The sequence below is a fragment of the Balearica regulorum genome, chromosome 15, assembly GCF_011004875.1.
Source record: "Balearica regulorum gibbericeps isolate bBalReg1 chromosome 15, bBalReg1.pri, whole genome shotgun sequence".
In the NCBI taxonomy this organism is placed as follows: Eukaryota; Metazoa; Chordata; class Aves; order Gruiformes; family Gruidae; genus Balearica; species Balearica regulorum.
Genome location: NC_046198.1, coordinates 8,844,476 through 8,863,884, shown reverse-complemented (window position 1 = coordinate 8,863,884; position 19,409 = coordinate 8,844,476). Strand labels below are relative to the sequence as shown.

General features: G+C 51.3%; 1 protein-coding gene across 2 annotated transcripts in view; it reads right to left on the bottom strand.

Moving 5' to 3' along the window:
* The window catches only part of PKD1 (polycystin 1, transient receptor potential channel interacting), a 98,634-nt gene that overhangs the window by 16,106 nt on the left and 63,119 nt on the right, over positions 1-19,409 (bottom strand). The window contains exons 16-32 of one of the 2 annotated variants that reach the window (XM_075767332.1): positions 19,185-19,334; positions 16,680-16,823; positions 15,163-15,442; positions 13,449-13,665; positions 12,166-12,316; positions 11,020-11,172; positions 8,663-8,807; positions 7,227-7,829; positions 6,593-6,749; positions 5,340-5,592; positions 4,487-4,682; positions 3,205-3,375; positions 2,610-2,753; positions 2,077-2,287; positions 1,596-1,722; positions 582-698; positions 127-176 (exon numbers count right to left, since the gene is read on the bottom strand). In XM_075767332.1, coding sequence (XP_075623447.1) covers positions 127-176; positions 582-698; positions 1,596-1,722; positions 2,077-2,287; positions 2,610-2,753; positions 3,205-3,375; positions 4,487-4,682; positions 5,340-5,592; positions 6,593-6,749; positions 7,227-7,829; positions 8,663-8,807; positions 11,020-11,172; positions 12,166-12,316; positions 13,449-13,665; positions 15,163-15,442; positions 16,680-16,823; positions 19,185-19,334 — 3,269 coding nt within the window. The remainder of the gene's footprint in view (positions 1-126; positions 177-581; positions 699-1,595; positions 1,723-2,076; positions 2,288-2,609; positions 2,754-3,204; positions 3,376-4,486; positions 4,683-5,339; positions 5,593-6,592; positions 6,750-7,226; positions 7,830-8,662; positions 8,808-11,019; positions 11,173-12,165; positions 12,317-13,448; positions 13,666-15,162; positions 15,443-16,679; positions 16,824-19,184; positions 19,335-19,409) is intronic. The other variant, XM_075767333.1, reaches the window with a different exon arrangement.

Sequence of the window (19,409 nt, the reverse complement as noted above, 5' to 3'; positions counted from 1 at the left end):
AAAGCAACTGTGCTAGTGCGTAGGACTGTCTAGTAGGGGAACAGCTGTGGGAGCACAAACCCCAATCTACCAAAGCAGAAAACTACACTAAACTCCTACTTGCTCTGTCCCCAGAAACCTACTTACCTTTTGGAGTCCTCCAAGAACAGATCTGTTTTGGTTTGCTCGGAGAAGGCCTGTGGAGGAAGTAGAGACATTTCAGGTGCATGACAGTGGCTTATGCATGATTGTTAACATCAGGAGTCACGGGAAACCTGGAGCCTGAGCTGCTAGTAGCCCTGGGTCCACACCTCCAGCAACCTGCTCTCCTCCAGGAAAAACACCCAGGCACGCTGGGAAGATCCATGCTGACAGACACCGAGCAGGAGCTGGACCCAAGTTGTGCTCAGTACCCAGGGCTGGCCTGGGCAGAGGCGCAGGTGAGAGATAGAGGGCTGGGGCTCTCCCCATCACCGGTATTTGCCAGAGGCACTTGAGTGCATCACTTCATGCACTGACAGCTGTGGACAGACACTGTGTCCATGCAGGGGGGCACACAGACCTACACAGCCTGTCCAGCTTTCAGGTGTGAAGCAGGTTACCTCTGCCCGGAGCCCAGGGAAGGTGGGGAAGGAGCTGTCGAGGATTGAGGAGTCCAGGTAGTTGTCAATCTCCAAGGATTGCTGGTCTGAGTGAGTCAGGGTGTGGTTGATGGAGACCTGCAGGAGACAGGAAGGCTTGAGCAGAAAAGCAAGGAGTGGAGGTGCCAATGTCACGGTGGCTCAGAGCCCTGCTGCTCACTGGATCCCATCCGCTCCCATCAGTTCCCTACTCTGCTGGGGAGCTCCAGGCAGTGCTGGGGGGGATCCCAGACCTGCCCAGCAGGGCAGAGAACAGGCACATGCACATCCTCCGCTGCCTCCCAGGACCTTGGACACTGTCCCTCAGCTCAGTGCCATTGGGACTGCCCCAGGTACAAGTTCCCAGAAAGCCCCATGAGTTTGCAGTCTCCTGCAAAGCAGGGATTGCTTACAGGAACAATAAATATCAGACACATTTGCTGCTCATCAGTCACTAAGCAGCTGGCTGCAATACTTAATGGGGCTGCTAATTGTGCCTAACTAGTCATTAAATCCCCAGCTAATCCTTTCACAGCTGCCTAACCACAGCTCTGCTCAGACAGCTGAATTTGTACCCAGGGTAGACATTTCATTAGAAATGCTTCACTGAGCATCTCTCAAGCTCCTGCCAATGCACCACAGGGTCATACCTTTAAATGGCATTTGGGTACCTATCTCATACTGAAGTCAAGAAGGAGTAAGTGCCTAAGCAGCTGTTAAAATCTGCCCTTTCGGTCTCTGTCCGAGTATTGTCAGAATCCAGGCAGTGATCCGTCCCTCTAAGGTCAGGGGCTGCTCCCAGCTCAAGAGGGAGGCAGAGACTTGCTACAGGCAAGGGTCTGGCCATGGTGCAGGGCAGCACAGAGGCACAACTGGGAAAGTGCAGAGACCAGCTGGAGAAGTGATGCACCACAAAGGGCAGAATCTACCCTCAGATGAGCGAACCTGGTGGCATCACACCTGTCTGGGCAGCCTGCAACTACTTCTCCTCATTACCTTGCCACGAGCCATCCGGAAGAGGAATAAAATGACCAGGTAGAGAGGGTAGACCACCACGCTGGACACCAAACCAACAGCCACCGTGTCTACATTAACAGGGATCAGGTTGGAAACGGCCCCGTTGCTGGAGAGAATCAAGAGAAATCAGAGACCGGTGTTAGCAGGAGCACTCGGGGTTGCCAGCTAAGCAGTGAGACAAAATTGCACAACCAGGTATTTCAGATGTGCAGAGAAAGAAATGGGCATTGGCTGTGCTAACACACAGCAAAACCAAGTAAAGGGGAAAGCTGATCCGGTTGTCCTTGGTTATCTGTGTCCTGATCCCAGATCCCTTGGAGCAGGAAGGGTACACTCAAGGCAACAAGCAAGGCACCTGTTCCCAGCAGACGTAAGGTCTGTCCTGCACTACGTAATGGGAAGCACACAGGGGCCCTGAGGAGGGAAGGGACTGGCCAGAGCACCAAGGGACACAGCGCACCTGAGGTGTACGTTCCCCACCACGCCGTACCACACAGCATTGGCACAGAGGAAGAGGAAGATGAGGAGGGAGCAGCAGGTGGCTCTCTGGACACGGGTGAAGCGGCTGCGAGGTGGGCGGTCCCACATGGACAGCCAGACGTGCTTCTCAAAGAAACCTCGCTGCAACTCTGCTATGAAGATTCGGGAGAAGCTCCTCAGCTCTGTCTCACCTGAGCACAAAAAGAAAGAGACTCTCAGGGCCACCTCCGGAGGAGGGCAGTCCCTCCTCGCAAACTGATACTCAAGGAAGTACCCCCACTGCATCTATCTGGTCCCTCCTGCACGGCTGGGTCCTTGCCATGCCGTGTCCTCTAGCACAAAGAACCCAGCAGAGCACTTGGCTGCACAAGGCATCAATGCAGTGAGGAAGAGCCAGCGTGCAGGCTCTGTGGTCTCTCTGCAGTCTCCTGCTGTAGGCCCTTCCTCAAGGCAATGAGAACTGCCATGCTGCTCAGCCATCCCAGCCCAATGGCCCAGGGGCTGAGCACTCACTGGCAGCATAAACCTCCTTCTCCACCATGCCATCATTCTCTTCACTCTCCACCGACAGCCAGTCGTTCACCAGAAAGAAGTAGCTCTTGCTGCTCTGCAGGTCCCGGACTATGACGTGCTGCAGGTACCAAGAGGGGCTGAGTCCTGAAAGTTAAGAGATGAAGAAATGTGTTTCATAGCAGACATTCCCTGCGTGGACCTGCAAAGCCAAGAGGGCAACACAAGACCCCCTCAGTGGGACAGCAGCAGTTACCCTGTGACACTATGTTCATCAGTGGGAATTACAGACCCCAAGAGAAAGGCTTGGCATAGCCAGGTCACCTCCTAGGCTGAACGGACATTTACAGACAGGCACAGCACCTTGCATCATACATGTAAGGGACTACAGCTGACCAGTCTGCAGACTTCCCTGTGATGTGTCCCCCCAGCAATCTTCCCCCAGGCCAGTGGGTCACCATGATCTCCCATCAGGGTTAGTCCGGACTGTAGCCCCAGGCACCTCTCTCCTGGCCCAGGTAACCAGGCAGAGCAGAGCCTGGTTCTGAACTGGGATGTGTGATGGCTCCTCAGGCCCATACACTTCCTCACGTCTCACCTTTGTTGTCGTGCCAAATGCGGATGCGCCAGATGCTCCCCAGACTCCGCTCCGTTGCGATCTGAAACACGTCGAGGCTGTTGCGGTGGAAGGCGTTTTCTCCATCCAGATGTCTGTGACCACTTTTATTGTCTACACCATACAGGGCGATCCCCACGTGGGCCGTGGTACCTGGCAGAGTTAACGGGGCTCAGTTAGGGAAGTCCACCCAAGGTAGAGCTGTTCCCCAGCCCTGCCTTCCTGCCAGTGACCTGGTACCAGATGCAATGGCCCTTCAGTGAGGCCACCTGGAGACTCAGGAGGAAGGAATGTGCTCTACAGCCACCCTACACCTAGGGATAGTGTTACACACAGCCTGGAGGACAGCTACTCAGCTGGCCTGGTGCACAGACCTTGGCATGCTCATGGTTTTCCTCTTTGGAGGGAACTGAATCTGACATTCCTTGCCTTGTTAACACTGTAATGGGAGGAGACATTTATTCTGGATGTTTTTTCCACCAAGTAGTTGAAAGACTTGATTTCTCTGACTTCCAGTATCAGTTGCCAGATGCTCCATGGTCCACCCGCTCAACCTGGATGGTCCTTGGGGTGGCTTCAGGAGAAAGCTGCTGCCAGTGAAACCAGTGGTTACACTAAGATCAATGGGAGCATGATTCTGGCAGTGACATGGTGGCATTCCACTTCTGTCCTTGCTTAGAGCTTCCACATCCCAACTGCCCCAATTTCCAAGTCCAGGATGATGTTTCTGCCAGCTCTAACTACAAACCCAGCCCCAGATCAGAAAGCCAAGCTTTCTGCCTTCATGCTGCTGGGAAAGATTCAGATGGCAGAACAAAGTGATGGATGCTGGAAGACAACAAAATGGTCCATCTAAAGGGCCCACAAGGCCTGGATGCTTCTGCAGGAGAGGGTCAGAAGTGAGGAACAATCGCTGCCTCTTGGCTGCTCCTGCAACCACAGCCATGTCAGGAAAAGCAGGGTGGGGAAATTTCTACACTGGGTGGTTCCTTTCAGCAGCAGTTGCTTGTACCATCCCAACAACAAGCGGTAGGAAAGCATGCTCTTCTCCACAGCTCTTGACCTGCCCCATCATCACACAATAAAAACCGTGAATGCTGTGGGAAGCCCTGAGCTGACTGTCTGCTCAGTGCTGCTCAAACACCAGCTCTGCTATGGTCACTGCAGGGGAACATGTGGCGCGTGATGTGCTGAGGTCAGACCTCAGGGGAACCACACAGATGTCACCCTAGGAATCAAGCACAGGAGTAGACTTTGGGCTAACCTGATCCTCTGCCCCAGCCAGTTTTCACCAGGATCTCGTATTTGTACAGCCCGTTCTTCCCGCAGAAGGGAATCACCCCCACTCGGTTAATGTCAATCAGGTCCAGCTTGTGCACGATCAGTGCAGCCACTGAGTAGGTCACGAAGCAGACAGCACATGTCAGCAGAACGATGTAGTTGAGACCTGGGCCTGGAGCCTAAAAGAGAAGAAGCATGTTGCAAGGCACCCTCCTTCCCCAGGAGGCCCCCCCCCCATTCCCCAGGAGTCGTGCTGCCTCCTTCCTGGTTATAATCATCATTCACACACGTGATACCACATGCAAATAGAGAGAGACCGGTCCCTGCACAGACTGTGAGCTCACAGCCCTGCAGAGTGACTGCAGCAGCCAGCTGAAGCTCCTGTAGCAGCTGCTGAGAGCTCTCTGCTCCCACTTATGTCACACCGACAGCTAGAAAAAGCCTGAACGCCCCTAGGAAGCAGGGAGCAGCTGGCAGGTGCAAGCTCAGTGGGATAAAACAGTGCTGGGTGACAGCTGGGAGGAGCGTTTGGCATCTCACTAAGAGGTGAACACACTGTGAGGTGTCCAGAATAGAGAATAAAGCCATCTGCAAAGGTCTGGTTTTAGCAGCAGCAGCCAGGATTCATGATGAGAGGATAGAGCCCCTCTGTGAGCTGTGCCCATATGCAGCTCCCAAAGGCTCTCAGGCACTTGTGCTGGTCTGCCAGCTGGGCACAGGTCAGCCGTGACCCAGCTTGAACACGAAGCCAACGGGAGCCCGAGGCTTTCCTCTAGGTGACAACACTCTGCTCAGCACGTGGCAATGCTGCACAGCCTCGCCTTCCTTTTACTCACAGGAAAGATGAACTGGACAGAGTTTGGGGGGACAAACAGACTGGCCCCAAAGGCGGTGAGGTGCTGGGTTAAGCACACAGCCTGGTCTGGCCTGGTCTCTTCCAGGGGGATGATGCCTTCTGTCTTCCACCGTTTCTCCTGCTCGCTGAAGTACTGGCACAGGGAGGTGTACAGCCCCAGAGTCACCTCCACCGGGGACCAGCTGAAATGGTTTGTGATGTTGAAGTAGTATTTCTGGATGGTATCATCAGTTCTGGAGAAGGAAAAGACAGCAAGGAGACATTATTAAGGGACACAAACCCTGTTTTGACAGACGTGTGCCCATGGAAAGCACCCTACTGCAGGGACACAATGAGCAGAAACAGCCCAGTGAACGTGGCTTTGGCTGCGCAGAAACTCTGGGGTTCTACAGACCACTTTATTTCTTTAACTTTGTATTATTTCAGCACCGTGAACACTATGCTGCACATCCTCTTCTCTGTACTGCCAGCCTTGCACAGCTCTCCCACCTGCCCTTCCCTGTGACCCACACGACACTTCCATAGCAACTCTATTATTCTTGGCTGGGAGCAGATTTACTGTTTAGGATGATTAATTAAAGAAGGTGTGTGAACTCACACAACAGTGGCTCCACTCTTGCCCCACCTATTCCCAAGCTGCCTATCTTTTCTTCTCGGATGCTGCCTAGGAATGGCTTGTAAATAATGCAAGGCATGAACACGCACGTTCCCAGGCAAGGCAGCAGGACAGCAACTGAAGTTACAAGAATGACTGCTCTGATAAAAAGAAGAGAGCTTTGCTGCAAACCCCAACAGCACAACAACAATGCAGGCAAGCAGGGTGGATGGGAGCCCACGAGGGAACCTGCATTTCCCTCCAGTCACAAGTTGGGAAGATGAGCTTTGAGGATAGAGGTGCTTTTGTGAAGGCTGCACCACAGTTCAGGAACTAGGCTAACACATGTGGTGCTTCGCTCCAGGAAATTGTTTCATGGACTGCATGAAGCAACCCCTGAATCTGCAAAGGCCAGTGTGAGTCCCCTGGTGAAAGAGTCCTGGTAAAGACAAGACACCTCTGGGATCGGTAGTGCACAGAGGATGAAAGTCTGGACAAGCAGCAGACAAACAGGCTACAGCAGCTATTAGACAAGGGAGCAGAGAAAAGGGCAGCGAGGGGGAGACTCATGACCAGGAAAGTGTGCATCCACGGGACAGCCTGGGGGTGACAGACATTACAAGGGAGGCTTCTCTTACCTGGGTGATGTGAAGAAGGTGTAGAGCTTGTGGTCATTTCCAGCCAGGGCATCCAGGCCAATTTTCTTAGAGGCACTGCAGTTGTGCTCGTTGGGCTCTGGTTCGTGATGGAGATAAGCCATGATGAACGGCTCAGGCTCGCTTGCAATGTAGTGATCTGCATCAGGATGAGGGAGAAAAAACAGAAAATACTTTATAAACACCAGGGAGAGCTCAACCACAAGCCTGCTGCCAGCAGTGGATGTTCAGGGAGGAGTATTGGGAACACAGAAAGATGCTTTCCCAGATTGCACTCACTCAATCTACAGTTCAGTGGGTCCCTGAGCAAGAGACTTGGGATGCCACTGTACGTGGCTGAGAGAGGGACTGGACAAACTCCCTCCTGTGCTACTGTGGCTCAACAGAAGGGCTGGGAAAAGCAAAAGGCTTCTCAGTGCCAGAATCTACAAGCAAGGATTACACTGAGGACTGGATAATGCTCGTGACAGCCAGAACCACAACCATGCAGTGTGGAACTTGCTGGCTACATCTGACATCCCCTTCCACACCAGTTATCTCTTGACACAGCTCTCCTTTGCTGCAACACCCCCTCTCCCATGAGAAGAAAAACAAAGAGCATAAAGCGTTGTCCTACCATTCAGGACTCTGTAAGTGAGCTGGAAGTGCAGTCCTGCTTCTCTGTTGTTGCTCTCCATAGTCACAATCAGGTTCACAGATGTTCTTGCCTCAATGACTTCAGTGCCAGCAGAGAGGTTGTCAGCATCTGTGTTGTTTGACACCATTACGGTGATGGCTTTCTCTGAGTCCAGGCTCCCAATGGGGATCTGCACCCCATTGTGTGTCTGAAACTCCATGGAGGCGACCTTTGTGGACACAGTGTAGTTGCTGATGTAACCAAAAGGGAAAGGATTGGAGTCCACTTGGAACATGACTTGAATGACATCCGTCAGGTTGGAAAGGGTGGTGTTGAATGCCTGGGGGATGGAGAACTGGCAGTTTGGTGTGTTTTCGTAGCAAAGCAAGTTAAAGGGATCAGACCGCTTGCCTGTGGCCTTAATCTCTCCTCCCACCAGCTCAAGTGGCTCTTCATTCAGCACTCGCGACTTCATGAGGATGCGCATCAGGCTGGAAGACAGGTTGTAGGCTTTGGGAGCTAGCAGCAAATTGTGGGAATCAGCAAGCAGTTCCTGGGGCTTGGATTCTTGTGAAACTGTATTGACAAGGTGAATTAGGTCACCTGCGAGGAGAGAAATAAAAGTGCAAACGGAGGAAGTGGTAAATAGCCTAGATAACTGCTACAGTCTAGATAACATCTGATACCTTCCCAAAACAATCAGACGAGTCTTTCCTTACTGTCTTCTCACTGTAACTCCACACTGTGTACACGACCTTCCGCACTGGAAGCGTTCAGTAGCCCACAGCTAAAAATAGAGCTGCCAGCAATTCCTGCAGGCTCTCGGCTAATCTACAAAGTTTGGTGGTGAATGCTTAATCACAACAGACTTTATTTTCCTCATGTGAAGTGACTGGAATGGCAGATTGGGAAACAGGGAAAGAATGGACAAAGCAAACATACGTCACTAAGTTTTTGCACTGTAAAGTGCAGAACACGCAGAAATACATAACATGGAGTGCAAAGAAGGTGCCTCTGCTTCCTCCCAGGGTAACCAGGTGAGAATTTCTGTACAGTGTTCATGGGTGCCCCAGTGAAATTTGGCAACCTCCTCAGATTGCAACCAGGATGGCAAGCATCTGGTGTTACTCATTGTTTACTAAAAAGACAGTCCCCTGGAGTATTAGTGAGTTTATTAACAACTGTCATATTTAAATGTCTGCAGAAACAGCTGCCAAAGCCAGGACAACACTGGGAAAAGTGCAGGGAGAAGAAAGTACTGGGGTGCCACACTCCAAATCTCCCTAACGGCTTGAAAAGGCATGAGCCAACCCCCTAATGGCACAGGAGAAAGCCGGCAAAGCTTTTCTCAGTCTACTTCTGCCCAGCACCCTGAGCAGGGAGACCTGTGCCCTCAGCAGTCAAATGTCACCCGTTCCTGCAGGAACAAAACTGACCTGTGATGTTGAGGATGTTGTCGGCAATACCAGTCGGTGTCACGGTGCCCTGGGTCATTTCCCCTTGCAAAATAGTCATCATGGTCTCCAGCTTGTTCAAGGTCTTTGTCAGGCACGACTTGCAAACCAGTTCCTTGCTCACCACCTGCAAAGGGAAACACAGTCTGATGCAGTAGGAACACCCCCAGGGAAAGGCGAAAGGTAGCTGTGGGCAAGTTCAGCCGGCTCGGTCCTGCAAAGGATATTTGTTCAAACATCCTCTGCACTCTTAAAGTCACTCCTGCTCTTTCTAGCCCCAGGGAGGTGACTGCAGAGACCATGGCTGCTCTGCTCACACTGAGAGATGCCAAGAAGTTGTTGGTGTCTGATGGAGCATGCATTAGGGTTGGAAAGAGCAATAAAGGGCGGCATATTCAAGTTCCCTGGAGTTCACTTGTAAGGACCAAGCATGTCTCCTGCAGTTGCAGGTCATGAGCACCCCTTTGGTGCCACACACTATTCCTACAGGGATCAACCAGAAGGAGCTGGATAGGATTCCTCCATCCACTCCGCTATCTTCAATGGAAGCAAAGTTTAGCCCTAACTGAATCCATTTCAGTGTCCAAATACTCCCGAAAGCTGTGGGAGGGATCCTGCCACTCAGGCATGATGGATGTCCCTCCCTCTGCTCCCAGATGTGTCCAAGAAACAGAATGTTCTAGCCATGGCCTGGAGCTCCCCACACTCTCGAGGTCTGGATGGGAGGGACTGAGGCAACACATGGAAGCTGTTACCACAACCCCGTTCCTAGATCTATTCATCTTTCTTTCTTTTAATCATCATAGGATTCAGACGTGATTCACATATGTTTTGGTGAAGAATCAAAACAGCATCTGCAGGTCTAGAATTCCCCCTTTTCTGCTTTTATGTGTAAACTATGAGGAGTGAGGACATACTATGTAAATCGGAGTCCACAAGGCAGAGTCAGGTATCAAGGACGTGGGGAAGAAAAAGGGTTATGGGGAGGAACCACCCAAGGGGGACTACTGCCTAGGAAGGAGAATTGACTGAGAAGACTGAGATTCTTTTTTTCCCCTCCAGGAGAAATTAATTCTGACTTTTTCTCTCCCCTGTAGGTAAAATCAAAAAAGTATCATCAGCACTGATTGACATTGCTACAGGAAAGGAAATGTGTGAACTCTGCGCTAGTCTCAACCACTTGGGAAATTCTAGATTCCTGTTTTTCTAAGCTATTCATTCCAATCCAGAGCACAAACTAATCCTGGAAGGTTAGCTTTTCCCATGGAACAAAAATTCTATTTCTAGACCTAAGCTTCCACAGCGAGATCAAGTCGCAAGGCAAGCGCACACGGGAGAGACAGAAACAAACCAATCCAGCATTGGAATGGGATGTGCCGAGCCCCAAATCCCTGAACAAAGGTAAACAGAAAGAAGTGATTTTTGAGGTTTACAGACTTTGAAGCAGAGAAAGGAGGAGCAGAATAGGGACTCTGTGGGTGGGATGCAGTAGTCTGTCCATCATTTCAATGATAGCCTGTTCCCGCTGAGTGAGGCTGCTGACCTGGCTGGGGAGGCGATGCACAGCCAAGGCCAGGGTACCTGACTCCAGTCCCAAAAGCAAAGCTTTGGGAGGGCGGGGAGGAAGAGCATGCCAGAACAGACTGGCTGACCACCAAACCCCAAGCACATTATATAACTGGGCTCTCTTCCCTTTGCCCATCTGACAAAACACATAAAGCCACTCCTAAATCCACCAGGCAGCAGCCCCAGCACCGGGGAGCTGAAACTGTGAGCTGGCTGGGGAACACAATGCTTCCAGTCAGCAGTGAAGCAGAGCAGTGTTTCTAATCCTGTATGGTAGAAATAGGGCTGGAAGGAACGTCAGTCCTTGGCGCTGTCCCCTGGCTCAAGGCAGGTCTGGCTCTACTTGTGTTACTCCGGATGGGAGTCCAGCCTGTCCTTGGAGATTCTGTGACTCCCCCAGCAATTTATTCCAGTGCTTCTCCAGGCTGTTGAGGCCTGTCCTACAGTCTCCATCTGCAAGTGAAGGAATCTACTTGCTAGCAAGGTACCACCAGGGCTGGTACCAGAGAAGAAGCACAGAGTTCTTAGGTGCTGTCTTCCAACACATGAATCCATCACCTTAGTCACATCTCCTAGATTGGTGACATGGTGAGGGGCAGAACTGACTACACTTAAGTCATCACCACAGAAACGCAAATGATGTCAAGTGATACCTGTCCTCCCTTTGTGGTATGTGTCTGGGATGGAGAGACAAGGAAGCAGAACAAGAATTGAAGAGCATCTAAGCTGCACCTGGAAGAACAGGAGGCTGGAGGTGGTGATGGGGAACATACCGTGCACTGCGCCAAGGCAGCCGAGATCTGCTGGATATCATCAACTGTGTTCACGTTCAGCGAGTTCAGGGTTTCTGTGATATTGTTGCGAGTCCAGGTCCGGAGTTCAAATTCATTCCCAGTCTCTGGTTCCAGAAGCATGGACCGCTCATACTAGAGGGGGATAAAATCAGATAGAGTGAGGAAATGTATCAGGTTGTTTCAGAGGATGATGAGCTGTGCTGGTCACCTCTTCCCTGCACTCTGTATCTCCCTGCCTGTGCTCCTCCCCAGAGGGTGATCTAATGAGCTGCGTTTTCAGCAGAACTTCCTCAATTTTGCTTGTGCTCTCCAAGCAATTATCTTAACAGCCTTGCACTTGACAGCTAAGTAGTACACCAGTGTGTGGTCCTTATTCTGCTAAGCACAGTGCCTGTGTTCAGGGGGATCTCCCCCGCCTGGCTTCCAGGCATGCAGCAGGCTCTTATCAGGGAGGAAAACATGCATATAGACCAACATTCCCACCCTGCCTATAGAGATGCACATGTAGGGACCGGGTCCTACTTTAGATAGGTGTGAAAGTGAATGCTGCCAGGAGGATGATGCTCCTGCACTGTGGATTAAAAGCCTTGTATGCGGGCAGATCTTTCTAGCTGCACTAGCTGAGCAGTCAGAACAAGGAGGTCTCCTGTAGCACCCAGAGCATCACCTTGGCAGCTACAGGGAGTTTCCAGCCCTGCTGAGATGGAGTGGGGTGGCTGGCTCAGGGGAAGTGTGAAGGAGGTGGGGGAATTTGGGCTAAGATTTCTGTTTCTAAATTCAGTATTTAGACTTGCAGTTGGCAGTAAAGAGGAAAAACTATCTGAATATGAGGGAAAAACAGCAGGCTGCATGGGAGACACACAGGCCACTTGCCTTCTCTGAGACCCCTGTTTTACTTTGCAGCCCCTCTGCTTTCCCTGGTCATTGTGTGTCTGGTGCTTTTTACTCTTTCTGATGCAAGAAAATAGCTCCAGCCCAGCTCCCATCGTGCACATACAGTGATTTCATAAAAAACTGCAGCATTAGTCATTTCCCTACATCACTGCACAAAACCTGGCCAAAGAACATTAGTGGTGATTGCAAGGCCTTCTGGAGGCCCGTCTTGGGCAGATAGTGCTGCTTTACCTCATTTAAGATGGTGATGAGGGCCAGAGAGTACTCAATGACCTGTTGAGGGTCCCCTTGTTTCACTAAGCCCTGGAGCATGGTGTCAGTTTGATTGTAGAGCCAGTGGGAGAGGCTGGGGAAGCCCTCGGGTAAGCCGATTTCCATGGAGCTGCCAAGGGAAAGAGGCATTTGGGTTAAATGCAGACTATCAAAAGGGGCTGGGGGAAAGGGGTAGAATCTGCCCTTTAGCTGGGAAGGAAGATCAGAAGAGGAAGCAGGTGGTTAAACAACAAAGACAGCATTATTGACACCTGCCCTGGTACCCAGTTTGCACCGGCTCTATGTAGGAACGTCATGGACCCGAAGCCTGGTTCCTCACTGGTCCAGCTCTGTGAAGCTGCAGGTGGAGGATGCACATGGGTGCATTGAACCCAGAGGAGAAAATCCCGGTTTAGTTTGATGGAGCATAAAAAGCACTTAAAAACAGGAGTGGTGTGCTGGAGGAGCTGCACTGCTTTTGGCATCGATCCCTGGGGTCTGAGGAACAGCTGGGACACAGATCCTCCTCCGCAGGCACTGCAGGACCGTGTGCTCCAGCCTGGGAGGCCGAGACCACATGTACAGTGTGGGGAGCTGCAAATCAGCTTTGAGGAGCAGTCCTACAGCTCGGTCAGGCAGCAGAGACCAGCTCAGAATGCTGCCCAAAGACCAGTGGGCACTTGTCACCTGCATGGAGGATGCTGTAAACCAAGGGGCATTTGCAGAAGCGGTAACTGGGTTTTCATGGTACTGGCCCTGCTGAAACTCAAGGTGCAATCCCTTCCACCCTATTCAAATGCATGTGCTCTCCACCTTGGCTACATGAGACTTCCCTGGCTCTCAGCAGCACAACATCAGGCCACTCACAGCACCACAGCTTGCTGCTGCCAACTCTCCTTTGAGGGCTCCTGATGCAGAGAAGGTGGCAGATGCACAGAGATCTTCTGAGAAAGTGACATCATGCCTTCAAAGCCAAGTGTCACCAGGGAATGAAAGGGCGGTCAGGAACGCAGTAACTTATGGGAAAGTCTCCCCCTTCAGCGATGATCCACAAAGACTGGAATTCTCTGTATTGCACTTCTGCTGAGCCTCCCCTCACCTTCCTGCCAGCAGCCTCTTCCAGGAGGCAAACGTTTCACCCAGGACCTGCCGAGCCCTTCAGGACAGGGACCCAGTGGTCAAGCCGTAAGACCGCGATTCAGGAGCCTAGGCTGGACACTGGCACTGCCATGTAAGCCCAGCCTTCGAGCGGTGGGTCTTACCGGTTAATGGCCACCACGGTCGCTCCCAGCTGGTCCTGAACAAGGACTGACACGGATACCATGAAGCCGCTCTCGTGAAAGCCCGGGGGCAGGAAGGCGCTGTGCTCGGCACGGCTGCCCTTGTACACGCAGAACTCGTGGTAGTGCCCGGCCCTGCGGCGGGACGCCAGGAGGATGTACACCAGCGGGCCCTCCGCGTCCTCCGTGTCTCGCCAGCCTGCAAAACAAACGGAAACAGGGGGTCTGACAGGGCAAGGCCAGGGCAGGGCTGCAGCCACCATCCCGAAGCCCAGCTCGTCCGTCAGAGCTGGCGCTGCCCGGCAGTGCCCTATCCCTCCCCTGGTGTGTCCCACACCGCTCAGCCCTGCAGCATGGCATCTCCCCTTACTGCTGTCCCCAGCAAGGGGTCACCCTGCTCTGGCAGAGGGACAGGTTGTCCCCACCATTAGGGGATGGCTTAAGGACTCTGCCAGGCTGGAGGAATGTCTCCAGGGCCTGCAATGTAACACTCTGCCTAGGTGTCAGGGTTCTGTAACATTTAAAGGGATTTGTGAAGAGTTCACGAGCAAAATAACAATGGGAATAACTCTGCTGGGGCTGGGAATGGCACTGACCCAAGGTCTTAGCTTCTGTACAAGCCCTGCAAAGCCTGACATTAGACAGAGGCTCAGCGCAGCCCTCAGGCAGTTCAACATCTCAGGAACAACTGAGTGGAGGATAAAACCTGCACAAAGATTTCCTTGGAGCTCCCAGGAATTATGGGGAATCTTGTGGGAGCTGGGCAGTTGGGAAATTCACTGCACGTTTGCCAGTGAGCACCAGTGAAGGTGCTGGCTCTGCCAGGGCTCGCTGCCCTGGACATCGACCAGTGGGTCTGTATCCCGCGTGTTTCACTTCAGCTTAAAAACAATCACTAAAAGCTAAACTTCCCACTGCTCCAAAGAGGTATTGATTTCATAATTATTCTGGGTAGCTCAAAACATACCAAAGTTACAACCACATCATGCTGAATACACTTCTGCTTCTCCCCCAGCTTAAGCTGGGCTTTGGTGACCAGCCCCCCCAGAACCAGCAGAACTCATCATCTCCTCTGCAGCGTGGCTTCCCAGCATTTGTGCACAGACAGCATTAATCTCTAACGCTAATCATTTGGGGAAATAGGGTTTTCAGAGGCACTTATTCCTTGGCCCAAGGCTACAGGACATCAGCCAGGCCACTTTTCCAAAGCTAGACTCGTTGCTGTCTCTGCAGCTGGTTGAGAAGGTAACTGCTGACGGGAACATCCAGCCCACATGGCAGAGAAGGCCCCAGTGCTTTGTCTTCTGACTTTTTCCACATATGTGTAACTCAGTTTTGAGCACCTATCTTTTTTTTTCCTGCACAGAAATACCAGTTTCTTCTGCCTGGCCTGGATATCACCATTCAACTACATGAATTAGGATTTTAAAAAGTGCCTGCCTGTTACCATGAGTTTTAGAGCTCTATAATTTGTGCACACAAAGCTGCTCATGGTCCAAGCTCTGGGGATCAGAAATTGAAAGATCCACTTCTGAACTCAGCCCTGGCCAACAGTGTCCTGGGGTAGGAGCTCAGGGTAAAGAAAACATCTGTGGGAAGAAGGGCAGCTGGTAACGTGCTGCTCATGAGAAACCTCTGCCCATGAGGACCAGAGAGGGCTGGGAAGTGCCCGGCACCACCATCCATACACTCTCACCTGCACACTCAAAGTGGACCTTTGCCATCAGTGCCCTGAGTGGTCCTTCGGGAGACAGCCGGCAGGATCCTCCAACGGGCGGCTGGTTTGGGAGCAGATCGATGGAGGCGAATCCTTCCTCCCCTGTTGTGAGGTCTGTGATGTGAAGGGTAAAAGTATATCCCTCCCCATCCTTCAGTGCCCCTTGCCTCAAGACCAGGTTCATTCCCGTGTCGCCAGTGGAGGTAGTTTTTTTGTCCAGGATGAGAGACTTGTTTTTAAAGCTGTGTGCTGCCCATCTCTATAGAGATGAAGAGGGGAAAGACAGGAGAGGTTTTGTTTAAATCTGAAGTTATGTCCTTAAAATGTTTTCAGATTGAGTCTCTTATAAAAAGTAACAGATTTCTAGTGGGAGCGTCTGCCAAATTTGCAGTTGATAATTCAGCTTTAGTCTTGTGTGCTACAGCAACAAGAACTGGAACCTTTCCAAAATGTCTGGTGGGAATATTTCCACTGTGAGATCTACTTTAGTCTCTGGGATTACATCACCCTCCGACAGAATATTTCATAATACAGAATACAAAACACAGGAAATAAATTAAGTACTGGTGGAGTCTCCACGGGATACCATGTTTTATGTGCTTCAAGCTGAACGTGTCCTGGATGGTTACTGTTAATAGCACTAACGTACAATTGCGATAACAGGAGGAACAGTGAGACAGCCAGCCAGAAAATGCCATGCGAGTACAAGCTGGGCTGGCTGGGAGCAATACAGAGTAGCTCTCGCAACAAGACTTCCACTTCTGAGACCTGCTTCATTCAACAGGTTGCAGAGATGCTGCGTAGTGGAATCTGTAATCAGAGGAGGGCATGAGGGACTTGGGGGATCAGAAGAGACTGAACAACGTCTGCTTGAGCCACCAGAATAATGGGCAAAATGCCAATCAGCAGGGAGAAGAAAACACTTTACAGATCTCTTCTAGGAAAAAAGTGGCTGTTGTGTGAAAAGAGCTGGTCATTCACGGGCTTGGCTTGAAAATGACCCAGCAAGGACTTGCCCTTGGGTAGGTCAAGGCACTGATGGAGGACTGACAGGCCATGTGTCCCACAGCCTGCAGGCACAACTCAGGGCAAAGGAAAGCTCTGGACACCTCGCAGCGGGTCCAGTGCTTACAGGACATGGGGAACCTGCTTCACAGGCTCTCCTAGCCTGCTCCATGCTGCTGAGACACGGCACGGCATGCGGGAGCCCCAAGACACACCAGGCAAGCTCTGTGCAGGGCCTGTTTTAAAATTCTAACTCTGCAAGCCAGTCTTGCAGCCAGTTCCAGGGGCTGCAATGAGACCAGTATCAGCCAGCCTTCTTCATCCCCTCAGCCAGACCCAGACTGCAACTACATTTACAGTCAGGGCTTGTTTCCCCTCCTTGTCTCTATGGCAGTTTAGGTCCAGGACTTTATTTTTCACACAGCTCTGTCCAGCCTGTCCTCTCCAACTCCCCTTCTCCCTGAAGTCCACCAAAGGTGAAGCAACTTTACCCCAAGCTTGGAGTCGTTGTGACAGTTCTGGCAGCTCCCCTCCAGGTAGACGTAGGAGCTCTTGCTAACTTCATAGACAGACTGAGCCTTGCAGGAAACACACTCCAGGGACACGATAGGGACTCCCCCCCTTTTGATGAATACCTGGGGAAGCAAGAGGCTCCATCAGAAGATCTAAGACAAAAATACAGGCATCAAACAGGGAAATAGACATCTCAGCACCTGGTTCTGCAAGGAGGAATTGCTCTGCACCAGCCCAGTCTGTGCTAAGGGAACAGCAGAAAGGCACTTCCAAAGGATTTCACGTCAGACTTAAGCTACATCACTTTTCTTACACTGGCCAGAGCGAGTTCTTCTGGCACTGATTTTCAAGAGCCACCCAATGCCAAGCTGGGCCAATCTAGGCAACTCTGGATTTACTTTATTTATGCTTTTTAACAACCTACAGCACTTTCAAAACGTCCTTCTGGTGTCCTGTGCTGAATTCCCAGCAAGTCCTGCTTGTGCTGTCGGGTGGGGATGATGCTAACTGAAGGACTTTGCTGTACTGACCATCTCAGGGCAGCTGTTAGCCCTATAAAAACAGGACCTGTGCTAGAGTTTGGAAAAGAGGAGGAGAATAACTGGGAGGAGGAAAGCCTCCATTACAGCACAGATCAAATATCTGGTGAGCACCTGCCCTGGGAAGGAACTGCAGCTCTCCTTTGTTTTCTGTGGGACAAACTCTTGGTCCTGCCTCTGAAGCTGTGGAGTACCTGACCTGGTGGGGTCACAGCAGATCTGCCGTGGACACAGGAGTGTGGGGCTGTGGGTTCCGGTCCTCCACTCAGAAGGTTGCTAAATGGGAAGCATTTACAGTCCAGAGTAACAGAGGGCTCTGGGCGAGCCCGGGAGCCTGGGTTTACTGAGGATGTGCTGCCCTGTGCAAAACCAGGGCATGGTCCTGCTGTCTCCTCCATCCCTGCTCTGATCTACAGGGCTTGGACTAGAACCGCATGCCACATTTCAGGACCTGACCCTTGGGCGCACTGCCTGTGCAGAACCGTCACCATTCCTGACGCTACCTATGTCCCTGAGAGACAGGAATGATGATAACAACAGCCAGAAAGTGCAGCTCCTACTGTGCATCAAATAAATACATTTCGCTCTGCAGCCTGGAAGAACCACCTTTCCCAGAGAGTAGCACATTATCCCAGACTTCTAGCTCTCATCTCAAGACATCTACCACACCTCCTCGGCAAAGCACTCGGAAAGAGCAGAGTTTTAGAAGCATTGGTGGCTCAGACACAACCGCTGTTGAGCTCTGACCCCTGTACTTTGTCTGAATTCCTTTAATCCCCTAGGAAACAGGTTTGTCTAGCATTCGACAGAGCCCTCTGCCCTGGCATAATGAATATTCTGAATTCAAAGAAAGACAGTAATGAAGACATTGTTTAATATGGCAGACTTTTAAAAGAGGATAAATATTCCACAGCACTAAGCCGGAGTGTGTTGAAGCTTCATTCATTCCTACAGTATTTGCAAATTTCCTGCGACACTGGAATCACTGTTTTGTGCTCATGCACGGAAACCAGATAGTACGGAATGTCCTTGAAAGACTATCAATTTAATTTTTTTCTTTTTATCCTCCAGCTTTGGTTTAAAACCCAGGCAGTAAGAGTTTCCACTTTCAGAATAACTATATCTCTAATTGCCAAATGCACCACGATGAATGTTTCTGACATAAACCATAACTGCTGTCCGACTGCAAACGCATTCAGCATTAGGCTTAATTTGACATAAACAACATGCACTTAAAAAAATCCTCTCTTAAAAACATTCAGAAACAGAGAAGACAGGACCTGTTGACACTAAAATTAAGTACCAGCTCTTAGGAAGCTAGCTCTGGGCAAAAATCGGGGAAGAGCCTGGTGCTGTGACATGGGAAGAGCCTGGGACTGCTCACTCTGGTGGAAGAGCTACCGACCACGGGTTCCTTTGCTGTCCTCCTACGGCAGATCTGCGGTTGCAGACTCTCAGTTCCAGGAACGGTGGCCAGTACCGTCCAAGGCTGGGTCACTAACGCAGCCTCTGCACGGAGAGGGACTAACGCAAGGTCTAAAGGAAGGAAGAAGCTAAAAGGAGTTGGCAAGACAAGCAAAAAGTACTGCCTAGGGCAGCATAAGATGAATATATCATGGAAATACCAGTGTCTGTTCCTGCCAATGGCCTGGATGGAATCAGTTATGGAGCCCAGTGATGCCCTGAAATCTGCTTCCCCCGCTTTCCCTTGCAGGCTGGTGCAGGTAGCTAGTGGTACTTCCACACCTCCCGCTGAACTGGCTCTGGCTCTCGGATGGGGCCCGGGGACGCGGCCTGGGGATCACCCCTGGCTGGGCACGGTCCTGAGCCAGCAGCACTCTTCTCTAGAAACCTCCTTAGAAAAAAGGCCAAGGACTTCCAGCTCGGCTGTGTCCAGCAACAGGCACACAAGGACAGAAAGCGACAGTTGTCGGTGGTACGTACGGTTTGATTTGTTGCCTCGGGGCTCATACCCTCCTTCCTGATGGTGAGGTCAAACGTATACTCCACATCTGCTTCTAATACAGCTTTGGAAATTGTGACAATTCCTTCCTTGGCACTGAAATTCAGAGAGCACCCTGCAGCCGAGCTCTGCTTGCAAGGAGAAAAGAACTTTCAAACCCTCCTTGGTACGGGTGCACATCGGGTTAGTCCACAGCCAAAACATTC